The sequence below is a fragment of the Entelurus aequoreus genome, linkage group LG15 (assembly GCF_033978785.1).
Source record: "Entelurus aequoreus isolate RoL-2023_Sb linkage group LG15, RoL_Eaeq_v1.1, whole genome shotgun sequence".
Taxonomy (NCBI): domain Eukaryota; kingdom Metazoa; phylum Chordata; class Actinopteri; order Syngnathiformes; family Syngnathidae; genus Entelurus; species Entelurus aequoreus.
In genome coordinates this window covers 53,717,707-53,735,206 of record NC_084745.1, presented here as the reverse complement: position 1 = coordinate 53,735,206, position 17,500 = coordinate 53,717,707, and the positions used below count along the sequence as shown (strand labels likewise).

Sequence of the window (17,500 nt, the reverse complement as noted above, 5' to 3'; positions counted from 1 at the left end):
ATAACACCTGCGTGTTTGTTATGCTAGCTCCTAGCTCCTCTGCTAGCTCCTAGCTCCATAGAACACGCCAATACAATTCAAACACCCGATCAACACACACAATCACTCAGCCCAAAAGACCGTTCACCTAACCCAAGGTTCATAAAGCTTATATATTTTTAAAAAGTTACGTACGTGACGCGCACTTACGGTACGGTACGTGTTATGCTAGCTCCTAGCTCCTCTGCTAGCTCCTAGCTCCATAGAACACGCCAATACAATTCAAACACATGATCAACACACACAATCACTCAGCCCAAAAGACCGTTCACCTAACCCAAGGTTCATAAAGCTTATATATTTTAAAAAAGTTACGTACATACGCAAAAAAAAGCCAAAGCTGCATACTCACAGTAGCACGTCTGCGTCTTTGTCATCCAAATCAAAGTAATCCTGGTAAGAGTCTGTGTTGTCCCAGTTCTCTACAGGCGTCTGTGTATCCAAATCAAAAGTCCTCCTGGTTAGAGTCTCTGTTATCCGAGTTCTTCCATCTTGACTGCATCTTTCGGGAATGTAAACAAAGAAGCGCCGGCTGTGTACTGTTGTGGCTGACTACGTTCGAAAAATACGTCCATTTCGCACCGACAACTTTCTTCTTTGCTTGCTTGGCTTCCTTCTCCATAATGCAATGAACATGATTGAAACAGATTCACGAACACAGATGTCCAGAATACTGTGGAATTATGAAATGAAAACAGAGCTTTTTCATATCGGCTTCAATGTGGAAGGCATACCCGTGTTCGTCGGGCTACGTCACGCGCATACGTCATCCTCAGAGGCGTTTCGAACCGGAAGTTTAGCGGCAAATTTAAAATGTCACTTTATAAGTTAACCCGGCCGTATTGGCATGTGTTATAATGTTAAGATTTCATCATTGATATATAAACTATCAGACTGCGTGGTCGGTAGTAGTGGGTTTCAGTAGGCCTTTAAATGACTACAATCCATTGCTAAATTAGACTTTTAGAGTCCATCCATTCATTTTTTTACCGCTTGTCCCTCTCATGGTCACTGGGGGGACTGGAGCATATTTTAGCGGGGGTACACCCTGGACAAAGATGCTAAACTGACAGTTGACAGGTAGAAAACAAAGATGCTAAACTGACAGTTGACGGGTAGAAAACAAAGATGCTAAACTGACAGTTGACAGGTAGAAAACAAAGATGCTAAACTGACAGTTGACGGGTAGAAAACAAAGATGCTAAACTGACACTTGACAGGTAGAAAACAAAGATGCTAAACTGACAGTTGACAGGTAGAAAACAAAGATGCTAAACTGACAGTTGACGGGTAGAAAACAAAGATGCTAAACTGACAGTTGACAGGTAGAAAACAAAGATGCTAAACTGACAGTTGACAGGTAGAAAACAAAGATGCTAAACTGACAGTTGACGGGTAGAAAACAAAGATGCTAAACTGACAGTTGACGGGTAGAAAACAAAGATGCCAAACTGACAGTTGACAGGTAGAAAACAAAGATGCCAAACTGACAGTTGACAGGTAGAAAACAAAGATGCTAAACTGACAGTTGACAGGTAAAAAACAGAGATGCTAAACTGACTGTTGACGGGTAGAAAACAAAGATGCTAAACTGACAGTTGACGGGTAGAAAACAAAGATGCTAAACTGACAGTTGACGGGTAGAAAACAAAGATGCTAAACTGACAGTTGACGGGTAGAAAACAAAGATGCTAAACTGACAGTTGACGGGTAGAAAACAAAGATGCTAAACTGACAGTTGACAGGTAGAAAACAAAGATGCTAAACTGACAGTTGACAGGTAGAAAACAAAGATGCTAAACTGACAGTTGACAGGTAGAAAACAAAGATGCTAAACTGACAGTTGACAGGTAGAAAACAAAGATGCTAAACTGACAGTTGACAGGTAGAAAACAAAGATGCTAAACTGACAGTTGACAGGTAGAAAACAAAGATGCTAAACTGACAGTTGACAGGTAGAAAACAAAGATGCTAAACTGACAGTTGACAGGTAGAAAACAAAGATGCTAAACTGACAGTTGACAGGTAAAAAACAAAGATGCTAAACTGACAGTTGACAGGTAGAAAACAAAGATGCTAAACTGACAGTTGACAGGTAGAAAACTAAGATGCTAAACTGACAGTTGACGGGTAGAAAACAAAGATGCTAAACTGACAGTTGACGGGTAGAAAACAAAGATGCTAAACTGACAGTTGACGGGTAGAAAACAAAGATGCTAAACTGACAGTTGACAGGTAGAAAACTAAGATGCTAAACTGACAGTTGACGGGTAGAAAACAAAGATGCTAAACTGACAGTTGACAGGTAGAAAACTAAGATGCTAAACTGACAGTTGACGGGTAGAAAACTAAGATGCTAAACTGACAGTTGACAGGTAGAAAACAAAGATGCTAAACTGACAGTTGACAGGTAGAAAACTAAGATGCTAAACTGACAGTTGACGGGTAGAAAACTAAGATGCTAAACTGACAGTTGACAGGTAGAAAACAAGGATGCTAAACTGACAGTTGACAGGTAGAAAACAAAGATGCCAAACTGACAGTTGACGGGTAGAAAACAAAGATGCTAAACTGACAGTTGACAGGTAGAAAACAAAGATGCTAAACTGACAGTTGACAGGTAGAAAACTAAGATGCTAAACTGACAGTTGACGGGTAGAAAACAAAGATGCTAAACTGACAGTTGACGGGTAGAAAACAAAGATGCTAAACTGACAGTTGACGGGTAGAAAACAAAGATGCTAAACTGACAGTTGACAGGTAGAAAACTAAGATGCTAAACTGACAGTTGACGGGTAGAAAACAAAGATGCTAAACTGACAGTTGACAGGTAGAAAACTAAGATGCTAAACTGACAGTTGACGGGTAGAAAACTAAGATGCTAAACTGACAGTTGACAGGTAGAAAACAAAGATGCTAAACTGACAGTTGACAGGTAGAAAACTAAGATGCTAAACTGACAGTTGACGGGTAGAAAACTAAGATGCTAAACTGACAGTTGACAGGTAGAAAACAAGGATGCTAAACTGACAGTTGACAGGTAGAAAACAAAGATGCCAAACTGACAGTTGACAGGTAGAAAACAAAGATGCTAAACTGACAGTTGACGGGTAGAAAACAAAGATGCTAAACTGACAGTTGACGGGTACAAAACAAAGATGCTAAACTGACAGTTGACAGGTACAAAACAAAGATGCTAAACTGACAGTTGACGGGTAGAAAACAAAGATGCTAAACTGACAGTTGACGGGTAGAAAACAAAGATGCTAAACTGACAGTTGACGGGTAGAAAACAAAGATGCTAAACTGACAGTTGACAGGTAGAAAACAAAGATGCTAAACTGACAGTTGACAGGTAGAAAACAAAGATGCTAAACTGACAGTTGACAGGTAGAAAACAAAGATGCTAAACTGACAGTTGACAGGTAGAAAACAAAGATGCTAAACTGACAGTTGACAGGTAGAAAACATAGATGGTGTTCAGCGTTTTCCTGCTCAAATGAGCGGACTGTTGAAAATAGGAATCGGGGGGATTACTTTTCACAAGTAAGATTTAACATTAACGTACTATTGGTTGTATTTTGTGAAAATAATATTAGCACAGAGTTGAGAAGGAGCAAAGATCTTCAATAGTACTGAAATCGTAGCCGCTAGCAAACAAGAGTATGACCATTATAGAATTGCTTGTCAATGAAATTAATTACATTTAGAAATGTCATACCTGAATAACATAAAGTTGAAATAAATGATGAAGATAAAGATTGTAAAAGCCAACAGGGGTAAAAGTTAGGACCACAATCTGCAAACCTATGGTGGCATCATGCCTTCAGTGTACATATTGTATATAGTTCTCTGCAAACCTATGAAATGTTCTATTTGGTCTTCATTATTTTGTCAGAATGCACCAGAATGCTTCATTTGTATGTGGAAATCACAAAGAAATCTTCTGGGGGAGGATGACGCCCCTACAGGGGTTTGCTTTACTAACTTTCAGCCCCACCTAAAACCAAATTCACCAGCCGCCACTGATTATGATGCATTCTCATTTTAGGCAAAGTATAAGACAATACTTTCTTAACAGTATAATTGTAACCAAGAATAAGTCTTCAAGTAACAATATTCAAATACTAACATTGTTGGGTAAGACAGAATTTGCTTTTATTCTGAATCCAGTGAAACAGATTGGTGGTTTTAGCTGATATAAAGACTTTCAGGTGTTTATATATGTTTATGTTGAAGTATTTGGCAGACGCTTTTATCCAAAGCGACATACATAAAAAATGCATATAAAACAATCACTGTAAACATTATCATTTAAGGGAAGAATGTAATACAAAATATCAATACAAAGTGTCAAGACAGAATAAACTCTCAACAGAGATACAGTCTATAGGTCCCGAAGATATATAGATTTCATACATTGTTTATGTAGGATATACGCATGTATATATAACCCAATCATATTGTTTCTTCAATTTAAAAAATAGCTGACCCTTCTCTGGGATTATATTCCCAGTTTTGATCTGGGACGTCTGGGGCCGTACTTATCAAGCTTCTTAGAGTGCCAAATTAACACTTAAGTCCTGAGAATTTGCGAAATTTAGTCCTACTCTCAAACTTAAGAATAAAAGCTTTTTATCAACGTTCTTAAGTCTAAGAATCACTCCTACTCTCCACGATATTTTTAACACTTAAGTCCTGAGAATTTGCGAAATTTAGTCCTACTCTCAAACTTAAGAATAAAAGCTTTTTATCAACGTTCTTAAGTCTAAGAATCACTCCTACTCTCCACGATATTTAAGAGACCTTCAGAGGTGTCTTAAGTGGTTAGGAGTTGCCAGCAGGGGATGGCACTGAGGCGAGAGAGACGTGCGCCAACGTTCAGGGAACGGAACAATGTTGTTGTTTTTTTGATGACGAGCAGCTGATCAAACGGTATCGTTTAGACAGAGCGGATATTATTTTTGTCACAGATGTAATACTTTTCGATTCCTTGTTGATTTCTGCATGTGTCTGCAGTGGGCTAGTATATATAGAGCCACCCACACCAGTTTCAAATGAGTTGCCTAATTAATGAATTGGAAAGAAAATGTTATGACAGTAGCGTATGTGTGTGGCCGTGAGGTGAGTGACGTCAGTGAGTGTGTGGGCGAGAGAAGAGAGGGAGCGGTAGCGTGAGTGCCGGCGGGGACTAGTTTGTTTTGTATTATTTTGTAGTTTATTGTCAAAATATACACTCCCATTGTCCACTTAAATATTTCCAAGATATTTCTTTATTCTTAGACAACGGATTCCCTTTCGTGATTGGTCATTTCTATGGACACAGAAATGACGTCACCTAAAATTCCGTTTACGGCACATAGTAATGTCGTAATTCAGCTCTGAGTGTGACACTTAAGATTCAGTCCTACACTTCGCTGAAAGTGTGAGTAAGACGCTTGATAACTAACTTTTAAGTGCAGCTTTCAGCGAATAATTTATTTACTCTTAAGTCAACTCTTAGCAGACTTCTTAGGAGTCATTCTAAGAAGCTTGATAAGTACGGCCCCTGGTCACTTATAGCATATAAGAATATCCTATTAATGTTAAGCAAACTATGAATAATAAAACATGTGTCCTTTATCATAGCTACACGTATGACAAAAAAAAGCGGGTGAAAGTCAGTGGTATTCCGTGAGGTAAGATGAATTAAATGCGCTGACAGTTCATTGCTCCTGCCAAATGAATTGCACTGAGTGGAGCGGATCACCACTCCAAGATGGCGGCCCCGCGTCTCGTCAGCGCCAGTAGGCAGTGGCGCTCCATGCTGCGTACCCTTAGAAGATGTCTATGGTTATTTCCATCAGTCCGTGCAGCGATTAAAATTTAAACGTGTAAAAAGCGTGTCTGTCTGTAAGTCCCCCTTGCCTTTCACGATACACCATATATATGTGGATATGTTTAGTCCATGTCACGATACACCATATATATGTGGATATGTTTAGTCCATGTCACGATACACCATATATATGTGGATATGTTTAGTCCATGTCACGATACACCATATATATGTGGATATGTTTAGTCCATGTCACGATACACCATATATATGTGGATATGTTTAGTCCATGTCACGATACACCATATATATGTGGATATGTTTAGTCCATGTCACGATACACCATATATATGTGGATATGTTTAGTCCATATCACGATACACCATATATATCTGGATATTTTGCTTTAGCCTTGAATGAACACTTGATGCATATAATCAAGACAGTATGATGATTCTATGTGTCTACATTAAAACATTCTTCTTCATACTGCATTAATATATGCTACTTTTAAACATGCAGAGAGGGAAATCACAACTAAAAGTGTATTTATGAAACAGTTATTAAGCAGTGGCACAAACATTCGTGTCATTTCCAAAACAGAAAGTGCAAGATTGTCAGAGACATTTTAAAACAAGCTATTAGTGCACTTTTGTGCATGATGTCACTAAGATGACATATCAAAACAACACTAAATTAAAGTGCACTTTTTGTACAGAACGCCACTACAATGGTTTAAAACAAATAAAGTGCACTTTTGTGCATGATGTCACACAAGATATTCCAATAAGTGTCAAATAAAAATGAGCCGCATAATAGGAAATCAAATAGTGTATGTCCTTCACTATGTGGTAGGTTCCTGCGGACGTTATCTCCTTCTGTTGTTGACTAGTTTTTTCATACAGTGTTGATGTGGAAATGGTTGCTTGGGTATTTTGTGGGTGTGGCACCGAACGGAGATGTTGACATGCGGAGTTTCAAGCACTCTTCATTCTCTAGCGGGTGACTTTTCAAATGATGCTACAAATTAGCAGTAATGCTACTTTTTGTAGCAACGCTCTTGCCGCACACTTGACATATTACCCTTGTCTGTTCGACATCTTCCCGCTTGAAGCCAAACCACAGCCAGACGATGGACCCCCTGCTGTTTTTCTTGGGAATTAGTTACTCCTTCATTTGTTACCAGATTCGCACCTTCTTTCTCTCGTATTACCACTCGCACCGCACCGCTAATACGACAGCTAACTTTACCCATGCCGCGCAACAGTATGTGACGTATGTAAGAAGGTGCGCTTGTTTTATGTCTCTGTGAGAAGGAGAGACAAGAGTGAGAAACGCATGTAGTGTAATGCCCGCAGCTAAAAGCAAGTGCGTGAGAACGTATACTCCAATATCACCATATAGTCATTTTCTATATCGCACAGAGACAAACCTGCGATATATCGACTATATTCCATATATCGCCCAGCCCTATTACACGCCAACTAATACAGATGCGCACGTTCAAATCTTACAAGGCGGAAGTGTGGCAAAAAGTCAGGTATAAACAACAGACAACTTAAAACACGCGTACGCGGATCTGAATACACACACTCGGATTGATATAGACACACAAATTCTTACACATTGATTACACGTGCACAGATGGAGATACATGTTTGCAAATACCTTTTGCTACAATAATACTTCCATACCAATTTAGTGTTGCCAATCAACTTATCCCCTGGTGCATGTCTTTGGAGGTGGAAGGAAGCCGGAGGGAACATGTATACTCCACAGAGAAAGGCCCCGAGCCTGGGGATCGAACCCAGGATGGTCTCATTGTGAGGCACCAGCACTAATTGTTACGCAAAGTATGCCTCAAGCTCATTTGAATCAGTATTGAGGGATGGTGTGTGTTCGTACACTTCTATGTCCACTTCTCAGGCAAAAATTATTCTTTCCAATCTCCGGAAGCCCTAATTCAGATAAACAAATAGTTTTTTGTTTTCCAATTCGCCTTCATACGGCCACAGTGGGAAAGAGGATAAATAGGTGAAAATAATTTTACCTTGAAGATAACATTGGCACAATGAATCCGGAGTGCATCATTGTCATTGCCCAGGTGTTGGACCAAATCCTTGACAATGCCTTCAGTCTGAATAGCATCCTGGCAACTTTCCTGTAACAGAACAATTAATGGACCACAAACTCTCTATCTTGAAGTTTGAATTGTAAACAGCCATTATGTTCACCTCCGTGGCACAGTTCTGCAGGATGCCCACCACAGGGATGAGCATGTTCATTTGTGGAGACTTGAGCAGGCGTCCCAGCAGAGGGATGCCCCCCGCCTTATGAATGGCTTCTTGGTTTTTGGGACTCTTGCTGCAGCTCCAAAGGGCTATAACGCCAAAGCGGGCGACCTCAACGTCCTTCTCCTGCTTTGGGTCCACGTTGGCCAAATCAGCGTTGCAGTCCAGCAGCTTCACCTGATCACAAACATGCGGACGGAGCAGTTTATATTTTATTAAAAAAGTACCTAATGAATTGAGGCAGAGCCCAATAGAAGCCACCTTTAACAATCTAAAACTGTGTCAGAAAATACTAGGAATCAACTCAATGACATCTGTCAATCAACCGCTTTGGTACAATCCTAATATCATAATTAATAAAAATGTGGTTAAATGGACAACATGGAAAGACAGAGGTATTACTAAACCTCATCATATTATTAATAAAAACTCAAACCGTTCAATGATTTAGTTGATCAATATAATGTACCCAGAAATCTTTTTTTTTAATTTTATCTCTTTAAAACACGCTGTAAATAAATGTATATCCTCTGAAAGTATGTCTTTAAATAGCCATGAACTGGAAGATGCAGTTTTTAATCAAGATACAATTAAGAAATTAATTAAACTATTTTATGAAATAATAAATGAACACACTAGAAATGCAAATGATGCATGTGTTCGGAAATGGATGATGGACTTAAACATTTTAGATGAAAGAGACATATCATGGAATGATATTTGGAAAAATGCCAATAGGCCCTTTAGAAGCATTAAAGATAAACTGGCTCAATTTAAGATCTTAAATAGATTGTATTTGACATCTTCTCAGCTGTTTAAAATTGGTGTAGTAGATAGCAAGTTATGTATGAAGTGTCGAGCAGCCGATGCAACTCCTGTTCATTTATTGTGGGAATGTCAGAGAATAAAAAAAAGCTATGGTTGAAAACAACAAAAGAAGCAATCACAGTCCTTAATATAAACATCCCAATGACACTGCAACCTTGTATTCTTGGGGATCTCCATCAATTTAGTAATGTGTCATCAAAGAGTAAAAATGCATTTCTTTCAATATGCATCATAACAAAAAGGGTAATATTAAAAAAATGGATAGATGTTGATAGTCCAACACATTCTGACTGGTACACACAGGCTATGGAGATGATATCAGTAGAAAAAACTGCATTTAGTTTAGAGAATGAGTCATATATTGGAATATGGGATCCATTATTTAAATTTGTTTTAACTATTAAATGAACCAAAAATATGACTTATTCTATCTTTGTGGAAAATATTGGACACAATGTGTTGTCAAGTTTATGAGATGTGATGCAAGTGTAAGCCACTGTGACACTATTGTTAATTTTTTATTTTTTTTATTAATGTCTGTAATGATTATGTCAATGAGGGATTTTTAATCACTGCTATGTTGAAATTGTTAATAATATTGATACTGTTGTTGATATTCATTTTTGTTTCACTACTTTTAGATTGTTCTGTGTCATGTTTGTGTCTCCTCTCAATTGCTCTGTTTATTGCTATTCTGAATGTTGCTGGGTCGGGTTTGGTTTTGGATTGCATCATTATGGTATTGTTGTGTATTGTTTTGTTGGATTGATTAATAAATTCTTAAAAAAAAACAAAAAAACATGCGGACGGAGCAGACTTCTATTGAGATGTGGAAAACCTCGTCAAACCCAAAAAGCCATTATTCGGTTTGAATGGGGAGTAGTGGACTAACGAGGCAGAGAGCAGGCAGGGCTATCAGTGCCTGGTTCAAAGGTGGTCTCATAATATAGCGTGAAATTAATCTGGCCCTTCTGGGTGACTCGCACATTAGAACATCTGATTTCAGGTCTGAGGAAAATATACAACGGTGTGGTCTTAATCACCGGGCGCTTGGTCAACAAACATGAATGCAGGTCAGAGGATGTAAGGAGACATTCTATCTGATTGGCCTCAGCACTTGAAACGAACCACTATCTTTTGTGTGTTTGTGAATGCACTGCTGATTTCTTCTGTAGTCAAAACATCCAAAAATAACGTTCTCCTACTGCATGAACAATACTCACAAGTTTACTAATACCGTTGTACCTCCTGACGGTCCTCCTCGCCCGGCGGAAGCTGGTCAAGTTTGCAATAGTCTCCGCAGCCAAGGCCTTTACGTCTTTGTTTCGCGAGTCCAGGGCATTGACGATGCTCCGCAGTCCACCGTTGTCAACAATGGCCCGGCGGGTTTGCGGGTTGAGGCTAATCTCTCTCAGAATTCCCAGAGATCCAAGCTAATCAAATAGCAAATACATTTGACAGTTTGAAGGTAATATGTATTTGTTTCCATAAAAAGGTTTGTATAAGACCACACTGTTCAGCTTTACAGCTAGGCACTCTGCCAAGCACTTTAGATTGTATATACAAAACACAAATTGGCACATGTCGTTGGCCGAGATCGTGTCTGCGGATCCTTTTTGGCTTACTTGTAGATTGACTTCTTCCAAATGCAGAATGTTAGTCAGGACTTTGAGGCCACCAGAGTCTTGAATGGCCAGATGGTACGTCTCTTGCTTCAGGTCATAGTCCATCAGGGCGTACAGAGTCAGCAGAGTGGCCGTTTGGTCGCCAGCCTGGAATTATAATGCCAATCACACACAGATAGATAGACCGAAGTAACAAGGAGACCAAATTCCCCTTTATTTACAAAAGCAGTGAAGTTGGCACATATTGTATATAGTAAATAAAAACAAAATACAATGATTTGCAAATCATTTTCAACTTATATTCAATTGAATAGACTGCAAAGACAAGATACTTAACATTCGAACTGAGAAACTGTTATTTTCTTGCAAATATTAGCTCATTTGGAATTTGATGCCTGCAACATGTTTCAAAAAAGCTGGCACAGGTGGCAAAAAAGACTGAGAAAGTTGAGCAATGCTCATCAAAGACTTATTTGGAACATCCCACAGGTGAACAAGCTAATTGGGAACAGGTGGGTGCCATGATTGGGTGTAAAAACAGCTTCCATGAAATGCTCAGTCATTCACAAACAAGGACGGGGCGAGGGTCGCCACTTTGTCAACAAACGCGTTAGTAAATAGTCGGACAGTTTAAGAACATTTCTCAAGCAGCTATTGCAAGGAATTTAGGGATTTCACCATCTACGCTCCGTAATATCATCAAAAGGTTCAGAGAATCTGGAGAAATCACTGCACGTAAGCCATGATATTACGCACCTTGGATCCCTCAGGCGGCACTGCATCAAAAAGCCACATCAGTGTGTAAAGGATATCACCACATGGGCTCAGGAACACTTCAGAAAACCACTGTCAGTAACTACAGTTGGTCGCTACATCTGTAAGTGCAAGTTAAAACTCTCCTATGCAAAGCCAAAGCCATTTATCGACAACACCCAGCCTGCCTGTAGTCCAGACCTTTCTCCCATTGAAAATGTGTGGCGCAATATGAAGCCTAAAATACCACAACGGAGACCCTGGACTGTTGAACAACTTAAGCTGTACATCAAGCAAGAATGGGAAAGAATTGCACTTCAAATGTGTCTCCTCAGTTCCCAAACGTTTACAGAGTGTTGTTAAAAGGAAAGGCCATGTAACACAGTGGTAAAACTGCAGACATCAGTGTGTAAAAAATATCCCCACTTGGGCTCAGGAACCCTTCAGAAAACCACTGTCAGTTGGAACATGAAATATCTTGACTTTGCAGTCTATTCAATTGAATATAAGTGGAAAAGGATTTGCAAATCTTTGTATTCTGTTTCTATTTACACATTACACAACGTGACAACTTCACTGCTTTTTGGGTTTTGTATGAGCTTTTATTATGTTCTAAATACAGTGCAACCTTGATTAACCAACATCTCATTATAGGATTTCCGAACCACAGACTGAACAGAAATAAGCTCTGTTGTACCAACCTTGTCTGCGTACTAACGTTTCATCCACCCATTCTGTCATTATCATATACATTTATCTCTGCTCATTCAGTCAGCCGAGCAGTGCAGTCGTTGGCTAATGTGCTGATTGCTACTTTGTGTGCTTATTAAGTGTTGTTGTTAGCCTTTTTACATTCGAGTTTTGCCTGCACAATATGCTAAACTCCAATAGAAAACAATTGCGAACAACGTGTAGTTTGAAACATTCAGGAAGTATCCACAGCTTTGTCGACACTGCCCTCCCCTTCTCCCCTCCCTTCCACTGCGCACCAAGAAGATTGAGGTAAAGTTTTTTTGTTTTTTTATATTGCTAATCACTGTAACGACTTGGCTGGAAAAGTTAAGGGGTTTCGTGATGTCAGTGCACCACACAGCTAGTGACAATGTGTGCGTGTGTCGGCAGGGTGGCTACAAATAAGGACTGTTCAGCTAGTTGTTGTTTTGGCTTTTGAATAGAACATTTACCGTATTTTTAAGACTATAAGTCGCAGTTTTTTTCATAGTTTGGCCAGGGGTGCTAATCACTGTAACGACTTGGCTGGAAAAGTTAAGGGGTTTCGTGATGTCAGTGCACCACACAGCTAGTGACAATGTGTGCGTGTGTCGGCAGGGTGGCTACAAATAAGGACGGTTCAGCTAGTTGTTGTTTTGGCTTTTGAATAGAACATTTACCGTATTTTTAAGACTACAAGTCGCAGTTTTTTTCATAGTTTGGCCAGGGGTGCCAATCACTGTAACGACTTGGCTGGAAAAGTTAAGGGGTTTCGTGATGTCAGTGCACCACACAGCTAGTGACAATGTGTGCGTGTGTCGGCAGGGTGGCTACAAATAAGGACGGTTCAGCTAGTTGTTGTTTTGGCTTTTGAATAGAACATTTACCGTATTTTTAAGACTACAAGTCGCAGTTTTTTTCATAGTTTGGCCAGGGGTGCTAATCACTGTAACGACTTGGCTGGAAAAGTTAAGGGGTTTCGTGATGTCAGTGCACCACACAGCTAGTGACAATGTGTGCGTGTGTCGGCAGGGTGGCTACAAATAAGGACGGTTCAGCTAGTTGTTGTTTTGGCTTTTGAATAGAACATTTACCGTATTTTTAAGACTATAAGTCGCAGTTTTTTTCATAGTTTGGCCAGGGGTGCTAATCACTGTAACGACTTGGCTGGAAAAGTTAAGGGGTTTCGTGATGTCAGTGCACCACACAGCTAGTGACAATGTGTGCGTGTGTCGGCAGGGTGGCTACAAATAAGGACGGTTCAGCTAGTTGTTGTTTTGGCTTTTGAATAGAACATTTACCGTATTTTTAAGACTACAAGTCGCAGTTTTTTTCATAGTTTGGCCAGGGGTGCTAATCACTGTAACGACTTGGCTGGAAAAGTTAAGGGGTTTCGTGATGTCAGTGCACCACACAGCTAGTGACAATGTGTGCGTGTGTCGGCAGGGTGGCTACAAATAAGGACGGTTCAGCTAGTTGTTGTTTTGGCTTTTGAATAGAACATTTACCGTATTTTTAAGACTATAAGTCGCAGTTTTTTTCATAGTTTGGCCAGGGGTGCTAATCACTGTAACGACTTGGCTGGAAAAGTTAAGGGGTTTCGTGATGTCAGTGCACCACACAGCTAGTGACAATGTGTGCGTGTGTCGGCAGGGTGGCTACAAATAAGGACGGTTCAGCTAGTTGTTGTTTTGGCTTTTGAATAGAACATTTACCGTATTTTTAAGACTACAAGTCGCAGTTTTTTTCATAGTTTGGCCAGGGGTGCTAATCACTGTAACGACTTGGCTGGAAAAGTTAAGGGGTTTCGTGATGTCAGTGCACCACACAGCTAGTGACAATGTGTGCGTGTGTCGGCAGGGTGGCTACAAATAAGGACGGTTCAGCTAGTTGTTGTTTTGGCTTTTGAATAGAACATTTACCGTATTTTTAAGACTACAAGTCGCAGTTTTTTTCATAGTTTGGCCAGGGGTGCCAATCACTGTAACGACTTGGCTGGAAAAGTTAAGGGGTTTCGTGATGTCAGTGCACCACACAGCTAGTGACAATGTGTGCGTGTGTCGGCAGGGTGGCTACAAATAAGGACGGTTCAGCTAGTTGTTGTTTTGGCTTTTGAATAGAACATTTACCGTATTTTTAAGACTACAAGTCGCAGTTTTTTTCATAGTTTGGCCAGGGGTGCTAATCACTGTAACGACTTGGCTGGAAAAGTTAAGGGGTTTCGTGATGTCAGTGCACCACACAGCTAGTGACAATGTGTGCGTGTGTCGGCAGGGTGGCTACAAATAAGGACGGTTCAGCTAGTTGTTGTTTTGGCTTTTGAATAGAACATTTACCGTATTTTTAAGACTATAAGTCGCAGTTTTTTTCATAGTTTGGCCAGGGGTGCTAATCACTGTAACGACTTGGCTGGAAAAGTTAAGGGGTTTCGTGATGTCAGTGCACCACACAGCTAGTGACAATGTGTGCGTGTGTCGGCAGGGTGGCTACAAATAAGGACGGTTCAGCTAGTTGTTGTTTTGGCTTTTGAATAGAACATTTACCGTATTTTTAAGACTACAAGTCGCAGTTTTTTTCATAGTTTGGCCAGGGGTGCTAATCACTGTAACGACTTGGCTGGAAAAGTTAAGGGGTTTCGTGATGTCAGTGCACCACACAGCTAGTGACAATGTGTGCGTGTGTCGGCAGGGTGGCTACAAATAAGGACGGTTCAGCTAGTTGTTGTTTTGGCTTTTGAATAGAACATTTACCGTATTTTTAAGACTACAAGTCGCAGTTTTTTTCATAGTTTGGCCAGGGGTGCTAATCACTGTAACGACTTGGCTGGAAAAGTTAAGGGGTTTCGTGATGTCAGTGCACCACACAGCTAGTGACAATGTGTGCGTGTGTCGGCAGGGTGGCTACAAATAAGGACGGTTCAGCTAGTTGTTGTTTTGGCTTTTGAATAGAACATTTACCGTATTTTTAAGACTACAAGTCGCAGTTTTTTTCATAGTTTGGCCAGGGGTGCTAATCACTGTAACGACTTGGCTGGAAAAGTTAAGGGGTTTCGTGATGTCAGTGCACCACACAGCTAGTGACAATGTGTGCGTGTGTCGGCAGGGTGGCTACAAATAAGGACGGTTCAGCTAGTTGTTGTTTTGGCTTTTGAATAGAACATTTACCGTATTTTTAAGACTACAAGTCGCAGTTTTTTTCATAGTTTGGCCAGGGGTGCTAATCACTGTAACGACTTGGCTGGAAAAGTTAAGGGGTTTCGTGATGTCAGTGCACCACACAGCTAGTGACAATGTGTGCGTGTGTCGGCAGGGTGGCTACAAATAAGGACGGTTCAGCTAGTTGTTGTTTTGGCTTTTGAATAGAACATTTACCGTATTTTTAAGACTATAAGTCGCAGTTTTTTTCATAGTTTGGCCAGGGGTGCTAATCACTGTAACGACTTGGCTGGAAAAGTTAAGGGGTTTCGTGATGTCAGTGCACCACACAGCTAGTGACAATGTGTGCGTGTGTCGGCAGGGTGGCTACAAATAAGGACAGTTCAGCTAGTTGTTGTTTTGGCTTTTGAATAGAACATTTACCGTATTTTTAAGACGATAAGTCGCAGTTTTTTTCATAGTTTGGCCGGGGGTGCGACTTATATTAAGGAGCGACTTATGTGTGAAATTATTAACACATTAGCGTGAAATATCAAATAATATTATTGATCTCATTCACGTAAGAGACTAGACGTATAAGATTTCATGGGATTTAGCGATTAGGAGTGACAGATTGTTTGGTAAACGTATAGCATGTTCTATATGTTATAGTTATTTGAATGACTCTTACCATAATATGTTACGTTAACATACCAGGCACGTTCTCATATAACGTACACTTATTCAGCCCGTTGTTCACTATTCTTTATTTATTTTAAATTGCCTTTCAAATGTCTATTCTTGGTGTTGGCTTTTATCAAATACATTTCCCCCATAAACGCGACTTATACTCCAGTGCGACTTATATATGTTTTTTTCCTTCTTTATTATGCATTTTCGGCCGGTGCGACTTATACTCCGGAGCGACTTATACTCCGAAAAATACTGTAAATAGAACATTGATTCATCCTTGTAATGTTTGATACTCAGTACTTATAGTGTTTTACTAAAATATGGACTTTTGTCGAGGCTGGAATCCACTATTAATGCTTACATTACATTCTCATGGAGAAATTTGCTCCAATAAAATAACTTTTCTATTTACGAACCCTGTGCAGGAACCAATCAAGTCCGTAAATCTAGGTTTCACTGTACCTCTATTATTTGCTTCAATAATAATAGTAGTGATGGAAACAAAATCATTTTCTAAAATGTGGCCAGGCTCTGACCATCGTTAGCTAATTGGTGTGCTTGTTAAGTGTTGTTAGCCTTTTTACAGTCGAGTTTTGCCAGCTCAATATGCTAAACTCCAAAGAAAACAATTGCGAACAACGTGTGGTTTGAAACATTCAGGAAGTATCCACAGCTTCGTCAACACGGCCCTCCCCTTGCCCCCCTCCCTTCCACTGCGCAGCAAGGAGATTCAGGTAAAGTTGATTCTTTTAAATATTCCTAATCACTGTAACGACTTGGCTGGAAAAGTGAAGGAGTTTTGTGATATCAAACTGAGTGCACCACACAGCTAGTGACAATGTGTGCGTGTGTCGGCAGGGTGGCTGAAAATAAGGACAGTTCAGCTAGTTGTTGTTTTGGCTTTTGAATAGAACATTTAAATACAATATTGATTCATCCTTGTAATGTTTGATACTCAGTACTTGTAGTGCTTTACTGAAATATGGACTTTTGTCAAGGCTGGAACCCATTATTAATGCTTACATTACATTCTTATGGAGACTTTGACTTCAACAACGAACCCTGTTCAGCAACCAATCAAGTCCGTAAACCTAGCTTTCACTGTACCTTTATTATTTGTTTCAACACCAAAGCCTAGTTATTCAGCTTGGTGGTGGTGGTGATGGAAACAAAATCATTTTCTAAAAAGCGGCCAGGCTCTGTCCACAGTGCCAGGACCAGAAGCCATTGGGCACTGCCCCAAAGAAAAACACTATTAGCATTGGAACCCTCAGAATGAATATCAAGTTGGCATTTCAAATGAATAATATGTTTTGACAGATACTAAACACACTCATTTTATTTTACAGTTGCACCCAAGCAAACAGGAACGCTGTAACTAAACCCTAAGTGGGCTTAAAAAGTGATATGAGGAATAAATCAAATATTCCAGTGACTTAAAATAGAACATATGTGGTTAAACCCTGTACTTATTTTTGTTATACTCCCCTCACACTGTACCGCTCCAAATATAGGATAGTATCCTGTCTCTGTTTATTAATCTACTTGCTAATCACCTCTTCTTAGCTGGTTAATACCTGTTGTAAGGCGGTTTAAGTGTACAAAGCA

General features: G+C 39.9%; 1 protein-coding gene across 3 annotated transcripts in view; it reads right to left on the bottom strand.

Moving 5' to 3' along the window:
* The window catches only part of LOC133630512 (outer dynein arm-docking complex subunit 2-like), a 140,647-nt gene that overhangs the window by 66,229 nt on the left and 56,918 nt on the right, over window positions 1-17,500 (bottom strand). For all 3 annotated transcript variants that reach the window (XM_062022124.1, XM_062022125.1, XM_062022123.1), the window contains exons 11-14: window positions 10,602-10,748; window positions 10,200-10,409; window positions 8,092-8,325; window positions 7,908-8,018 (exon numbers count right to left, since the gene is read on the bottom strand). In XM_062022124.1, coding sequence (XP_061878108.1) covers window positions 7,908-8,018; window positions 8,092-8,325; window positions 10,200-10,409; window positions 10,602-10,748 — 702 coding nt within the window. The remainder of the gene's footprint in view (window positions 1-7,907; window positions 8,019-8,091; window positions 8,326-10,199; window positions 10,410-10,601; window positions 10,749-17,500) is intronic.